This window comes from Pecten maximus, chromosome 7, assembly GCF_902652985.1.
Source record: "Pecten maximus chromosome 7, xPecMax1.1, whole genome shotgun sequence".
In the NCBI taxonomy this organism is placed as follows: Eukaryota; Metazoa; Mollusca; class Bivalvia; order Pectinida; family Pectinidae; genus Pecten; species Pecten maximus.
The window spans coordinates 6,181,316-6,198,737 of NC_047021.1; the positions used below are offsets into that span (position 1 = coordinate 6,181,316).

The 17,422-nt window shown below is 38.3% G+C and overlaps 1 protein-coding gene across 1 annotated transcript in view; it reads left to right on the plus strand.

Moving 5' to 3' along the window:
• The window catches only part of LOC117331445 (gelsolin-like protein 2), a 55,626-nt gene that overhangs the window by 11,602 nt on the left and 26,602 nt on the right, over window positions 1–17,422 (plus strand). The window contains exons 3-6 of the mRNA XM_033890159.1: window positions 7,237–7,317; window positions 10,243–10,316; window positions 12,094–12,168; window positions 13,615–13,686. Coding sequence (XP_033746050.1) covers window positions 7,237–7,317; window positions 10,243–10,316; window positions 12,094–12,168; window positions 13,615–13,686 — 302 coding nt within the window. The remainder of the gene's footprint in view (window positions 1–7,236; window positions 7,318–10,242; window positions 10,317–12,093; window positions 12,169–13,614; window positions 13,687–17,422) is intronic.

A 17,422-nucleotide genomic window follows, 5' to 3' on the forward strand; every position in this document is an offset into this window, starting at 1 on the left:
TTCTGTGGATGTACTGGTGTGGTCACATTAAGATTCTGTGGATGTACTGGTGTGGTCACATTAAGATTCTGTGGATGTACTGGTGTGGTCACATTAAGATTCTGTGGATGTACTGGTGTGGTCACATTAAGATTCTGTGGATGTACTGGCGTGGTCACATTAAGATTCTGTGGATGTACTGGTGTGGTCACATTAAGATTCTGTCGATGTACTGGTGTGGTCACATTAAGATTTTGTCGATGTACTGGCGTGGTCACATTAAGATTCTGTGGATGTACTGGTGTGGTCACATTAAGATTCTGTCAAGGTCCCAGTGTAGTCACATTAAGATTCTGTGGATGTACTGGTGTGGTCACATTAAGATTGTGTCAAGGTCCCAGTGTGGTCACATTAAGATTCTGTGGATGTACTGGTGTAGTCACATTAAGATTCTGTCGATGTACTGGTGTGGTCACATTAAGATTCTGTCAAGGTCCCAGTGTGGTCACATTAAGATTCTGTCGATGTACTGGCGTGGTCACATTAAGATTCTGTGGATGTACTGGTGTAGTCACATTAAGATTTTGTCGATGTACTGGTGTAGTCACATTAAGATTCTGTCGATGTACTGGTGTAGTCACATTAAGATTCTGTCGATGTCCAGTGTAGTCACATTAAGATCCTGTAGGGGTCCCAGTGTAGTCACATTAAGATTCTGTGGATGTACTGGTGTGGTCACATTAAGATTCTGTGGATGTACTGGTGTAGTCACATTAAGATTCTGTAGGGGTCCTAGTGTAGTCACATTAAGATTCTGTCGATGTACTGGTGTGGTCACATTAAGATTCTGTAGAGGTCCCAGTGTGGTCACATTAAGATTCTGTCGATGTACTGGTGTAGTCACATTAAGATTCTGTCGATGTACTGGTGTAGTCACATTAAGATTCTGTCGATCTTCAGTGTAGTCACAATAAGATCCTGTAGGGGTCCCAGTGTAGTCACATTAAGATTCTGTCGATGTACTGGTGTAGTCACATTAAGATTCTGTCGATGTACTGGTGTAGTCACATTAAGATTCTGTGGATGTACTGGTGTGGTCACATTAAGATTCTGTGGATGTACTGGTGTGGTCACATTAAGATTCTGTCGATGTACTGGTGTGGTTACATTAAGATTCTGTGGATGTACTGGTGTGGTCACATTAAGATTCTGTGGATGTACTGGTGTAGTCACATTAAGATTCTGTGGATGTACTGGTGTGGTCACATTAAGATTCTGTCGATGTACTGGTGTGGTTACATTAAGATTCTGTGGATGTACTGGTGTGGTCACATTAAGATTCTGTCGATGTACTGGTGTAGTCACATTAAGATTCTGTGGATGTACTGGTGTGGTCACATTAAGATTTTGTCGATGTACTGGTGTAGTCACATTAAGATTGTGTGGATGTACTGGTGTGGTCACATTAAGATTCTGTAGAGGTCCCAGTGTAGTCACATTAAGATTCTGTAGAGGTCCCAGTGTAGTCACATTAAGGTTCTGTAGAGGTCCCAGTGTAGTCACAGTAAGATTCTGTAAAGGCCCCAGTGTAGTCAAATTAAGATTCTGTAGAGGTCCCAGTGTAGTCACATTAAGATTCTGTAGGGGTCCCAGTGTGGTCACATTAAGATTCTGTCGATGTACTGGTGTAGTCACATTAAGATCCTGTCGATGTACTGGTGTTTCTTCAGTGTGTTTTGTAGTTGTGTATTTTTTGTTATTAATGGACTGCTGAGTTATTTACACATGAAAAGCATTAGTTGGCAGTTCGTTAAGTGTTTTTCAATAATATCTGTCTGGTCAACTGCCACATACAGATGACCTTGGAATGATCCCTAACATCAGATAATAAGGTGGGGTCAGCACATTCTTAACTGGTGAGGTCATCCTGTAGTCAAGCTTGACCACCAACCAGAATAATGATGGCTGATGACAACATACACTTTTGTTCTTACTTATGTTTGTAGGTAGAAATTGGAGACAGTTCTTGTTGGTGTATGGGGGAAAGGTGTTAGTTTGTCATCATTTAGTTCAGTTACAGATGTTAGTTTATGATGGCTATCATTTCCTGTAAATAATCTACATTTGAATAAGAATTAAATCCAGTTAGGGTATTGTTAGGCCACTTGAGACAGTTTAAGTCCCAAGTGACTTTCTAATCACATTTTGTCCATTTGTAATTTTCACTCCTCTATGATACACTGCAATACAAAATTAACAATTCCCTGCACTAGGCCATTTCAGCATGACCTTTGAGCTCAGCAAATTAGTTCACCACCTATGCAATTGTTGGGCGTGATTTCATTCTTCAGTTTAAAAGTATGTGATGGCAATTTGATGGTATGCACATATTGGCCTTGTCTGACCAACAGGGGTTGATCAGCAGGGCCAAAAAAGGGTCAAATTAGCAAAGATCTTTTCAAGACCAAAATTGTATTGCAGTGTATCGTAGAGTATCGTAGAGGAATGGAAATTACAAGTCTAATTTTAATTAGATTGACTGAAATATATATCAGAACTCAAATGACTGTTAAGGCACATGGGCCTCTTGTTAAATACCCAGAAAAAGGGAAAAAATGGATGGGTGCTCACAGTAGTGAGTATGGTACATTTTATAATAATACCCAAAGAAAAAGTCTGTAAATTTCACATTTAAGCTGATATACTGTTTTTGAATGTGAAATTAGTATTGGTACAGAATTGTGATAGATCAGCATTTACTACAACAGATGTCAATTGTCTGAGCAGACTGACTAACTCTCCCCAGGTCTCTGTGAATTAGGAGTTGGCAGGCTCACCGTGTTATCACAGGCCGCAGTGTAAGACCAACATCACAAAGTTCAGTAATGGGGCACACACACAAGATAAGGTCTGCCTCCTTCTCCAGCTATGATACATACACCATCTTATAAGCCTGGCAACATAAAGAAGGGAGTTTACAGCAGTCTATTGCATTATACAATACTGGTAAATGGTGGACATATTGCTTGTATTTAGATTTTTTCAGTAAAATGCATTAATACATTTTAAGTTTTTTGATATTCCAGCTTTTTTGAGGTCACTTAAAAGAATAATTTGATTTTTTTACTTCTCAGAAACCCTTAACCAATATGCTGAAAATATTGACCTTTGACCTACATCAAAGAAAAGGTTTGTCGGCTCTATCTCCTCACCACTTGTCAATGGAACTTCATACTTGGGTCACATGTTCACCAAGGAGAGGTGGTGTGTCATGTACCAAATATAGGTCATTCTGATCTACATTTTGACCTTTGACCTACATAAAAGAAAACGTTTTGTCCGAGTCCTATTTCCTACTTGCAAGTAGAACTTCACACTTGGGTAATTTTTTGTCATCGTTACCTAGGTGAGACAGTATGTCATGCATCAGAAGTAAGCCACTCTGACCTACATTTTCACTTTTGACCGGCATCAAAGTAAAAGGTTTTCCTATGCCTACCTCCTACACTACTTGTTAATGGAATTTCGTACTAAGTTGTGTCATGGGTTAATTCACCTAAGTGACGCTGTATATCATGTACCAAAAGTAGGTCACTCTGACCTATATTTTGACTTATAGTTTGTCTGGGCTCTATCTCCTACACCAGTCACTGGAACTCATACTTTTGTCATGGGTTCACCTAGGTGAACTTCTTACTCGGGGCATTCAGGTTCATCTTTCTTTGGGTTCTTTTGCATTAAACTTCTGATAGTGCTTACTAAGATTATAAATCTTCCTGAATTCATTCACATTGATACCACCAACCACAATTTAAACCTGGTGGGTCGTCAAACGATCTGTGTTGTAAATTCTTGGCATATAATTTCATATGTGGTGGGGGACTGTAATTCACTGAACTATCTTGTTTATACTGTATTATTTCCTATATATGTTTATTGCATACATAGCTTGATTTATGGGAACTAGTCATATTTTGTAATTGATTCAATTGTTGGTAGATAACTATGACGACACTGAAGATAATAGACCACATGGGTAGGGTTGGTGCTCAAAGTACTATGATATTGATATCTAACGTGACTATGTCACAGAATGTTCTATCTAACATAAACAGTGTATTCCTGTATCACAGATACATTTACAATTTATACCTATCATCAGGCTTTTGTAATACAGAGAGACATGAATTGATGTTCAGATAGATTGCTACAGAAATGTCAAATCATGAAATTAAGAGTGCAGACCTATAAACCAGCTACAATGTCCCCTACATTGGCTCCAGATGTTGATAATGGCAGCATGTACCACTTAAAACAACATGGTTGTCCTGAAACAGTTAATGGACTATAAATCATGTAGACTTACATGGCTGGGATCTTGTGTGCTTTTGATGTAGATGGGATATAATAACATCAGTCACAATCTGCTTTTTTCTTCTCTCTACAATTAAGTCATTTGTGGGTTTCCATGGGGACATGGAGTATCATTTTGGCTTGGTGAGAATGGAGCGGACCCTCCTGTTATAACCTTATGTAATACATTGTTATTATTGTAATAAACATGATTGTTGATCTAACATTCTGTACATATAGCCAAAACCAAAATGTTTATCCAATTTTCATTCTTTATGTAGCCAAGTTTCCAAAATTTTTATCTAATTTTCATTTTTTGGTAGCCAAGTTTCCAAAATGTTTATCTGATTTTCATTTTTTGGCAGCCATGTTTCCAAAATGTTTATCTAATTTTCATTCTTTAGGTAGCCATAGTTTCCAAAATAAACCCCCATTCCATGAATTCCTTCCGTACAGTTAAAAAGCCGAAAGGGGGATTATACGTAAAGACTTTTTTGTCTAGGATACTGTTTGAAGCTGGGTACTTTTTTAGAAGCACTGATGCACTTTGAAAGTATCGGTGAATGTCTGTGGTGATACTAGTACATATAATGTATATTAATATAAGAGTTGTGTGGGGGGTGGGGGGTCATAATGTCACTTTGGTTGGACTGACTGCCATCTGGTGGCGGTTTTCTGTATACAGCAGAGTCTATAGACAGTGATCCATATATACTTTGGTAAGAATATAAATGATTATCCGTGCATGACCAGGACAGCTATGACTGAGATATTGGTGATGACTGCATAATGTATAAAATGATGACAAAGATCTCACAGATCTTCTACAACATAACTTCCCCTTTTTTTTCCTTAAAGAAATTTGCATGCAGAGCCAGGCAATTGAATTTTTTTTGCCCATTTCCAATTGAAATTTCTTTCAAATGAAAGTTTAAAATCCCAAACTTTGTAGTTAAACCCGAAACATTTTTCTTAAAAAATCAATAATTGCTTTAAAAAAATGAGACGAAACTCTTGAACGTTTCCACAATGAGCGAGAAAGTAATCTCAAACTCTCAAATTGGCCCTACTATGAAATTTCCTAAGCGTTTAACTCGCTACAGCATATGAATCATAAAAGAATACTTTTATATGGAAATGAAGAATACATACATTCCCTAGTATATATATAGTCTGACCATGCAAGTATATCCTGAAATCAAATCCACATTTCCTGCTACTTGATTCTGGTTGATTACACATCCGCATCACCAACAGCTCAGGGCTCTGGTTGATTACACATCTGCATCATTAACAGCTCAGGGCGGTAACCCAGATCACCACTAGTGCAGGTTTACATACAACAAGGCTGTTCACAGAATCCAAATAAATATAATTTCTATCAGCTGTCTTTTGTCTTCGAGGAGGCCCTGGAGCTATCAGTAAGGAAGATATACATTATTATAATGGGGTTTGGTTTTAGTTTCAAAGGAATTCTTGGTACTTTTATCAGCAGGGTATACCCCCAGTACATCACTGTAGAACTTGTATTAACACGGTATTCCACTCCTAGTGTCAAACATCAACACAAACCAAGCTGTAATAACTATAGAAAACATTGTAGATGTCAGAGAGGGCAGTATTATATTGTAGAGGTCAGAGAGGGCAGTATTACATTGTAGAGATCAGAGAGGGCAGTATTACATTGTAGAGGTCAGTGAGGGCAGTATTACATTGTAGAGATCAGAGAGGGCAGTATTACATTGTAGAGGTCAGTGAGGGCAGTATTACATTGTAGATGTCAGTGAGGGCAGTATTACATTGCAGACCTGCCAACTACTACTATTTTATAGTAATCTTTACTATTTTGTGGTGGTCGTTACTCTTTTTTCTCTCGAAATAGTAGCAAATTACTCTTTTTGATGCAATAGATTTGGCAAGAATTGTTAAGAATTACTCTTTTTTGCTCAAAAATGGGCCAAATTACTATTTTTGAATTTGAAAGGTTGGCAGGTCTGACATTGTAGAGGTCAGAGAGGGCAGTATTACATTGTAGAGATCAGAGAGGGCAGTATTACATTGTAGAGGTCAGTGAGGGCAGTATTACATTGTAGAGATCAGAGAGGGCAGTATTACATTGTAGAGGTCAGTGAGGGCAGTATTACATTGAAGATGTCAGTGAGGGCAGTATTACATTGTAGAGGTCAGAGAGGGCAGTATTACATTGTAGAGGTCAGAGAGGGCAGTATTACATTGTAGAGGTCAGAGAGGGCAGTATTACATTGTAGAGGTCAGAGAGGGCAGTATTACATTGTAGATGTCAGTGAGGGCAGTATTACATTGTAGAATTGTAGAAGCTGGAGAGGATGGTTCTACATATGAGCTCTTAACAATAGTCCTATCATGAGGACATTACTATTAAAGCAGAATAAATTAAGTTTAGGTTTGAATTACAGTTATTAACATGTATAAAGTGTCGGGCCACAAGTATTTTGCTTATTTATCATGACAGATATCTGAATATATCACATCATGGAAAAACATACATTTCTGCTGGTTGTTAATATTACAGCATGCTGTTTATATAGATATACACAACAGATGTATATATATGTGTGATTGAAAAGGAAGCTTATAAAAACCTGTTCACCGAGGTAGTCAGTTCATCTAGGGTACTGAAGTGGATATGGTTGAGCCGTTACACATACATTGTACAGTCCTTTTGCTTTGACCTAAATGTGTAGCTTAAACACAACATTCCTTTGAATATTTTTAGCAGTTCATATAGTTGAGGGGTAGAGAGGGTGTTCTAGCTATCCCATTACATATAGAAAGGGGTATGAATGGAGCATCATTAGAATGAGCATGTAAGATATAAATTGAAGTATTTATATAATGCTGATACTTTTGTTTAAACTATTTCAGGTTTAAGGAAAGCAAAGAAGTATGATTGGAAGGATTCCAACATGGCCCTGTTTGGCACGGACACTGACAGAAAAGTCAAAAGTAATTGATTAATCATACTCCTGTACACATATGGTGACAAGTCTATCTGGAATGTTTAGACTGATTCACACAAAAAAAAATCATTGTTACTAAAATAAACTGAACTGGGAATTAAAACCTGTGAGAATAAGATTATAATTTGGGGTAACACCAGCGAGGCCCCAGGGTTTTTTCTCACTGGTTTGGGATGGGGCGTTTTTGTCTAATTTTGAAGAAAACTGATGAATTGGGAAAGATTTTTAGCTCACCTGGACCAAAGGTCCGGTGAGCTTATGTCATGGCGCGGCGTCCGTCGTCCATCAGTCCGTCGTCCGTCCGTCAACATTTGCTTCCAATCGCTACTAGTCAAAAAGTTCTTATTGCATTTTTACCGAATTCGGTCAGAAACATCCTTGGGGGAAGGGGAACAGATTTTGCATAGATGGTGACTCTGACCCCCGAGGGGCCAAAGGGGCGGGGCCGAATAGGGGAAATAGAGGTCATTCCTTTAAATCGCTACTAGTCATAAAGTTATGAATGGATTTGAACCCAATTTGGTCAGAAACATCCTTGGGGGAAGGGGAACAGATTTTGCATAAATGGTGACTCTGACCCCTGAGGGGCCAAAGGGGCGGGGCCCAATAGGGGAAATAGAGGTAATTCCTTTAAATCGCTACTAGTCATAAAGTTATGAATGGATTTGAACCCAATTTGGTCAGAAACATCCTTGGGGAAGTGGAACAGATTTTGCATAAATAGTGACTATAACTTCAAAGGGGCCAAAGGGGTGGGGCCCAATTGGGGAAATAGAGATCATTCCTTTAAATCGCTACTAGTCATAAAGTTATGAATGGATTTGAACCCAATTTGGTCAGAAGCATCCTTGGGGAAGGGGAACAGATTTTGCATAAATGGTGACTCTGACCCCCAAAGGTCCAAAGGGATGGGGCCCAACAGGGGAAATAAATGTAATTCATCTAAATCTCTACTAGTCATAAAGTGATGAATGCATGTTCTAAAAACAAGTCTTGAGGTCTTTCAGACCTTAGAGAGTCTGAACTTCATTAATCATTAAAGCAGTTCGGATTCCCACACTATACCATATATAGCATTGTTTGAGATTTACAAATAAAACAAATTGAACATGAACATTATTTTGACATTTGGTCTAATCCAACCAGGTGAGCGATACAGGCCCCATGGGCCTCTTGTTTAGGAGTAGATTGCAAATTTTGGGAATTTGGCTTAAATTTGAAATAACTAATTGGGAATGGGGCCATTAATGGCCCCCAAAAGCCCCTAGAAAAAGCCATGGGGCCCCCTGCTTTGTAAACACATTATGATCATGTGTATTAGGCCAGTCCATTCAGTAAAGGGGAAAAAAAGCTAGGTTATACATATTCTAGGCTGGTAGGCTGACTACATTCTAGACTGGTAGATTGACTATACATTCTAGACTGGTAGGCGGACTGTACATTCTAGACTGGTAGGCTGACTATACATTCTAGACTGGTAGGCTGACTAAACATTCTAGGCTGGTAGGCTGACTATACATTCTAGGCCGGTAGACTGACTGTACATTCTAGACTGGTAGGCTGACTATACATTCTAGACTGGTAGGCGGACTGTTCATTCTAGACTGGTAGGCTGACTATACATTCTAGACTGGTAGGCTGACTGTACATTATAGGCTGGTAGACTGACTGTACATTCTATACTGGTAGGCTGACTATACATTCTAGACTGGTAGGCTGACTACATTCTAGACTGGTAGATTGACTATACATTCTAGACTGGTAGACTGACTATACATTCTAGGCTGGTAGGCGGACTGTACATTCTAGACTGGTAGGCTGACTGTACATTCTAGACTGGTAGACTGACTACATTCTAGACTGGTAGGCTGACTACATTCTAGACTGGTAGATTGACTATACATTCTAGACTGGTAGACTGACTATACATTCTAGGCTGGTAGGCGGACTGTTCATTCTAGACTGGTAGGCTGACTATACATTCTAGACTGGTAGGCTGACTGTACATTATAGGCTGGTAGACTGACTGTACATTCTATACTGGTAGGCTGACTATACATTCTAGACTGGTAGGCTGACTACATTCTAGACTGGTAGACTGACTATACATTCTAGGCTGGTAGGCGGACTGTACATTCTAGACTGGTAGGCTGACTGTACATTCTAGACTGGTAGACTGACTGTACATTCTAGACTGGTAGGTTGACTATACATTCTAAACTGTTGGGCTGACTGTACATTCTAGACTGGTAGACTGACTGTACATTCTAGACTGGTAGGTTGACTATACATTCTAAACTGTTGGGCTGACTGTACATTCTAGACTGGTAGACTGACTGTACATTCTAGACTGGTAGGCTGACTATACATTCTAGACTGGTAGGCTGACTACATTCTAGACTGGTAGATTGACTATACATTCTAGACTGGTAGACTGACTATACATTCTAGGCTGGTAGACTGACTGTACATTCTAGACTGGTAGGCTGACTATACATTCTAGGCTGGTAGGCTGACTATACATTCTAGGCTGGTAGACTGACTGTACATTCTAGACTGGTAGGTTGACTATACATTCTAGACTGTTGGGCTGACTATACATTCTAGACTGTAGACTGACTATACATTCTAGACTGGTAGACTGACTGTACATTCTAGACTGTAGACTGACTATACATTCTAGACTGGTAGGCTGACTATACATTCTAGACTGGTAGACTGACTATACATTCTAGGCTGGTAGACTGACTGTACATTCTAGACTGTAGACTGACTATACATTCTAGAATGTAGGCTGACAGCCTAGTTATCATGTAAATGATTAAAAAATAGTTTCTTTAAAAAAATGAATTTCCCTGACCAGCCCTTAGTTTAATAAAAAATGACTGAATTTTGTGGTTTGATGTTGTAGAGGAGTCAGCCGAGACAGAGCCTGCCTGGACAGGTGCTGGACAGGAGCCAGGGATCAAGATCTGGCGTATTGTGGTCAGTTAGCTCATCAATTACTGTAACGGTATCACTGTATAAAACAGCACTGGATAGATCTTTCTCAAGATGTTGATGTGTTTGTCTTACAGTACATTTTGCAATTCAATCCAGTTAGCCATATGGGAACTCTTCCACTTAACAGGTCCCATTAATAATTCTTAATATTAATAATCAAGGACGAAACAAATTTTTGAAAAGGCCTCAACATTTGACATTTTCCATCTTCAAGTTTGTGTTCCCCTTTCCTCCATTACTTACATGTATATAAATCCATCTTCAAGTTTGTGTTTCCCCTTTCCTCCATTACTTACATGTATATAAATCCATCTTCAAGTTTGTGTTTCCCTTTCCTCCATTATTTACATGTATATAAATCCATCTTCAAGTTTGTGTTTCCCTTTCCTCCATTACTTACATGTATATAAATCCATCTTCAAGTTTGTGTTTCCCCTTTCCTCCATTGTTTACATGTATATAAATCCATCTTCAAGTTTGTGTTCCCCCTTTCCTCCATTACTTACATGTATATAAATCCATCTTCAAGTTTGTGTTTCCCCTTTCCTCCATTATTTACATGTACATGTATATAAATCCATCTTCAAGTTTGTGTTCCCCTTTCCTCCATTACTTACATGTATATAAATCCATCTTCAAGTTTGTGTTCCCCTTTTCCTCCATTGTTTACATGTACATGTATATAAATCCATCTTCAAGTTTGTGTTTCCCCTTTCCTCCATTACTTACATGTATATAAATCCATCTTCAAGTTTGTGTTCCCCTTTCCTCCATTGTTTACATGTATATAAATCCATCTTCAAGTTTGTGTTTCCCCTTTCCTCCATTACTTACATGTATATAAATCCATCTTCAAGTTTGTGTTCCCCTTTCCTCCATTGTTTACATGTATATAAATCCATCTTCAAGTTTGTGTTTCCCCTTTCCTCCATTGTTTACATGTATATAAATCCATCTTCAAGTTTGTGTTCCCCTTTCCTCCATTACTTACATGTATATAAATCCATCTTCAAGTTTGTGTTCCCCTTTCCTCCATTGTTTACATGTATATAAATCCATCTTCAAGTTTGTGTTTCCCCTTTCCCATTCTGGCTACATTATGTACAAGACTATAATTGGTGTATAATCCTCGTCAAGCTTGTATATGAACATATGAATTGTACACTTGTATATGAACATATGAATTGTACACTTGTATATGAACATATGAATTGTACACTTGTATATGAACATATGAATTGTACACTTGTATATGAACATATGAATTGTACACTTGTATATGAACATATGAATTGTACACTTGTATATGAACATATGAATTGTACACTTGTATATGAACATATGAATTGTACACTTGTATATGAACATATGAATTGTACACTTGTATATGGTTGTCCTTCACACAAGTTGTCGGCATATCATACGTATACACACACATATATATTGTATTTGTGTAACCCTGGTAAATACTTCTTTTTAGCCCGATCGGTTGGGCGTAAGACTAGTAAGCCAGAGGTTCCGGGTTCGATCCCTAGCGGAGACAGTGATATAAATTTGATTAATCATGCTCTCTGTTATATTTGGTCATCCTTGACAGCAGTTTTGCTGATGATTTTATCAGAAATTTCCAACACCAGACAATACTTCCAATATGTCTTGATGTCCTATTTTGTAGATATTTTGCTGCTAAAATCTCATTATGTGTCTGCTCCAAATGAGATGTGTCTAATTGGTTAATATAAAGTTGTTTTCTTTTCAGAAATTCAAGGTGACAGAGTGGTCCAAGGAGGATTATGGCCAGTTCTACAATGGAGATTCCTACATCATCCTCAATGTAAGCTTTGATTGTGTCACATACAATGAGGGGATACTGGGTTTTCTTTGTGTCTGTCTTGTACATATGTGTGCAAGTAACATCAAAGAAAATCCAAGTTTATTCAATATTATATAGGGGACATGTATTGCTTAAGCAATACCCAGTATACTTGTTTTGTAGGTGTAATATTTTGTTTTAAAATCTGAAGAGAAGATTTGTGAAAAAAGTTACTGGAATATCTTTTTTACTTTTACTTATGTCATGGCCCATCTTTCGTCAACAAGTTGCTATTAGTCCTAAACAACTAAATGGATTTTGATGAAAGTTGGTCTGAAGCATTATTGGGAAAAGGAGATCTAATGTTGTATAAAAAGAAGGTGTGGCTCCCTTGGGGCTGAAGGGGGGAGCCGATAGGGGAAATTGAGGTAAATCCTTCAAATCGTTACTAGTCCTGAACAATGTGGATATTGATGAAATTTGGTCTTGAGCATTATCTAGCAAAAGAGATGTAATGTTGTATAAACACATTGTGGTTCAATTGGGGCTCTAGAGATGGGACCCAATAGGGGAAATTGGGGTAAATGCTTCATATCTCTATTACTCCTGAACAACTGAATTGATTTTGATGAAATTTGGTCTGGAGAATAATTTGGCAAAGGTTATCTAATGTTGTATAAATTGAGGGTGTCACTTGCACCTAGAGTGAGAATTCTCAATATTGGAAATATTGAAGAAAGAACAACTAAAATTGTTCTTTTTGTTGAAGAATGACAGGATTTTATCCACATTTGGTTTGAACCATTGTTGGGAAAGGCAGCAAAAAAGGGAGGAAATTATTTGTAATATAACTTAAATCACAGTATTTTGCCAGGGTTACTGTAATATCTAGATGAGCAATGCTGGCCCTGTGGGCCTCTTTTAGATATATAAAACATGTCCACCATTGCCACAAGACTTTTTGTCAGGAGACAGAGTGGGAGAGGTGTGACTGAATGATTTTGTGTAATTCTTAAAGTTCCTTCCTGTCATCTTGACTGATACTAACTTTTTACATGCTGGTGGTAATGTAATGATTGTGATGATGCCCTACAAAGTTTGCAAAAAAGGAAATACATGTAGATTACTTTGAATGAACCATTTTCAAGGTCACAGGGTCAAATTTCTTAACTAAAAGGCTTAGAATGAGGTTCTTCTGATTAAGTGAATACAAGATACAGGCCAATTGGGCATCGTGTTAAAACAAAAAATACATGGTGTATACATTGTTTATTACATTAAGATATTTTTATGCTCCCGCCATAAAAGGGGGAGGAGATATATAGGGTTACCCTGTCCCGTCCCTGCAGGAACTGCTGATGTGGGATGGCGAGTGGCAGCAGGGGCATCCATGTCTGTAATCTATGTCTTACAGACCTAGTTTTGTAGAATTATACCTCTAAAATGTGATTATGTTGACTAATTCAGACCTACAAAGAGGACGGCAGTGATGAATTGTTGTATGATGTCCACTTCTGGATTGGTCGACAAAGCACACAGGTAAGAGAAGCATTTTTAGGTCACCGTAGTCTCAAGTAACCTATTACAATCTCCTTTTGTCTGTCTGTTTTGTTTTTTGGGTGAATAGTATGCTTCGATGAAGTGTTGCTAAGTTGTTCAAATGAATGACCTTTTAATTGATCTACTTTCAAGGTCGCAGGAGTCAAATGTGTTAAATGTTGGTTGCAAAGTAAACTGAACATTCATCAATGTACACATCTGAACTCAGGTGACTACTAAGGCCATTGGGTCTCTTGTAAGTACGTACATCTTGGTCAAAGAGATTGCATGATTTAAAATTTGTTTTTTTTGTCGGTGGAGTGTGGGGAGTGGGGTGTTGAAACCTTCAAATTTGTATTTTAAGAAATTCCTGTTAGATTTTTATTGCAAAAATGAAAAATTCAAAACTTGTATCATCAATCTAATTTGAAGGAAAACTCGGATCCTCTATTTATTTTGGTGCCTTCTGCCAAAATGAGTGCTGTTGAGTGTTTTCCATGCAATCTTGTGCCATTTACATGAGATGAATTAATCATAATCATTTAAAAGCTTGCGTGTATTTGTCATATTTTTTGTTACTTGAGAAACTAATTGTGGCTGATTTTCCAGATTTTTTTTTTAAGATGGTGGCTGATGCTTTCTTAATCTTTTGTTTCATCAATTTTCCGATAAAAACGGCTCTGCAGCACCCTTAAATGATATGCCTGAAAACCAAGGAACTACTTTTTCTTGGTCATAGTCCTAGGTTGTTCTGATGTTTACAGCAAACTTATGCTGTATACCTAGAATATAAGTAACAGTAAACCAATAGATTTATAATGGAAGACAAATTATCTATCAATTAATGAGATATAAACTTAAGTCATCCAGTAACAAGAAATGACATAGAGGATATTTAACAGTATCTTCAGTAATACCAAATATATTTCCGAGTGTGGCTAATATTTTGATTTTTTACGAGTGCATAGCATGAGTGAAAAATATCAAACTATTAGCCACGCCCGTGAAATATATTTGGTATTACTGAAGATACTGTTAGACATTTTGTTTATTACATTTTATAGCAAAATAACAAAATGTACATATCTACCGGAATAGAAGAAGACTGATATAGGCATAGCCTGTTGTCTGATTCTTTTGTAAATACTCATTTAATGACTGTAATTAATGTACTTTGTTAAAATGCATTTACAATAAAATATTTTTGAAATTGAAAATTGAAAATAGCAAAATATACTGAGGCAGCTCAAATTCTCCCAGAATTCATTGTGGTCCCCTGTCAATGACTCACAAATGTATGCCAAATTGTGATGTTATGTATTCTATCTTGCATAATGACATCATATACCATGGCAAGCTTTCTACCATTGTCGTTTGTAAGCTCTGTGTTCTGATTAATATTGGTCAAATCTGAAATGTCCAAAACTACTAAGGTCTATCTAAGTACATCTGTTAACTTGCAAATATGAAATTGCAAAAACATGTGCAAATTATTTTCTGACATTATATTGATCTGGTAATTATCTGTTGTCTGACCTGACGACTGGGTAGTGACGGTATGTAATCATGCCACGATCTGGTAATTATCTGTTGTCTGACCCGACGACTTGGTAGTGAAGGTATGTAATCATGTCACGATCTGGTAATTATCTAATGTCTGACCTGACAACTGGGTAGTGACGGTATGTAATCATGTCACAATCTGGTAATTATCTACTGTCTGACCTGACGACTGGGTAGTGACGGTATGTAATCATGTCACAATCTGGTAATTATCTGTTGTGTGACCTGACGACTGGGTAGTGACGGTATGTTATCATACCACGATCTGGTAATTATCTAATGTCTGACCTGACGACTGGGTAGTGGCGGTATGTAATCATACCATGATCTGGTAATTATCTGTTGTGTGACCTGACGACTGGGTAGTGACCGTATGTAATCATGTCACGATCTGGTAATTATCTGTTGTCTGACCCGACGACTTGGTAGTGAAGGTATGTAATCATGTCACGATCTGGTAATTATCTAATGTCTAACCTGACGACTGGGTAGTGACGGTATGTAATCATATCACAATCTGGTAATTATCTACTGTCTGACCTGACGACTGGGTAGTGACGGTATGTAATCATACCACAATCTGGTAATTATCTGTTGTCTGACCTGACGACTGGGTAGTGACGGTATGTAATCATACCACAATCTGGTAATTATCTGTTGTCTGACCTGACGACTTGGTAGTGAAGGTATGTAATCATGTCACGATCTGGTAATTATCTAATGTCTGACCTGACGACTGGGTAGTGACGGTATGTAATCATGTCACAATCTGGTAATTATCTACTGTCTGACCTGACGACTGGGTAGTGACGGTATGTAATCATACCACAATCTGGTAATTATCTGTTGTCTGACCTGACGACTGGGTAGTGACGGTATGTAATCATGTCACGATCTGGTAATTATCTGTTGTCTGACCTGACGACTGGGTAGTGACGGTATGTAATCATGTCACGATCTGTTAATTATCTGTTGTCTGACCTGACGACTGGGTAGTGACGGTATGTAATCATGTCACAATCTGGTAATTATCTACTGTCTGACCTGACGACTGGGTAGTGACGGTATGTAATCATGTCACAATCTGGTAATTATCTGTTGTGTGACCTGACGACTGGGTAGTGACGGTATGTTATCATACCACGATCTGGTAATTATCTAATGTCTGACCTGACGACTGGGTAGTGGCGGTATGTAATCATATCACGATCTGGTAATTATCTGTTGTGTGACCTGACGACTGGGTAGTGACCGTATGTAATCATGTCACGATCTGGTAATTATCTGTTGTCTGACCTGACGACTGGGTAATGGCGGTATGTGATCATACCATGATCTGGTAATTATCTGTTGTCTGACCTGACGACTGGGTAGTGACGGTATGTAATCATGTCACGATCTGGTAATTATCTAATGTCTGACCCGACGACTGGGTAGTGACGGTATGTAATCGTGCCACGATCTGGTAATTATCTGTTGTCTGACCTGACGACTGGGTAGTGACGGTATGCAATCATACCACGATCTGGTAATTATCTGTTGTCTGACCTGACGACTGGGTAGTGACGGTATGTAATCATGTCACAATCTGGTAATTATCTAATGTCTGACCTGACGACTGGGTAGTGACGGTATTTAATCATGCTACGATCTGGTAATTATCTGTTGTCTGACCTGACGACTGGGTAGTGACGGTATGCAATCATACCACGATCTGGTAATTATCTATTGTCTGACCTGACGACTGGGTAGTGACGGTATGTAATCATGTCAGGATCTGGTAATTATCTGTTGTCTGACCTGACGACTGGGTAGTGACGGTATGTAATCATACCACGATCTGGTAATTATCTGTTGTCTGACCTGATGACTGGGTAGTGAAGGTATGTAATCATACCACGATCTGGTAATTATCTGTTGTCTGACCTGACGACTGGGTAGTGACGGTATGTAATCATACCACGATCTGGTAATTATCTGTTGTCTGACCTGATGACTGGGTAGTGAAGGTATGTAATCATACCACGATCTGGTAATTATCTGTTGTCTGACCTGACGACTGGGTAGTGACGGTATGTAATCATACCACGATCTGGTAATTATCTGTTGTCTGACCTGACGACTGGGTAGTGACGGTATGTAATCATGCCACGATCTGGTAATTATCTGTTGT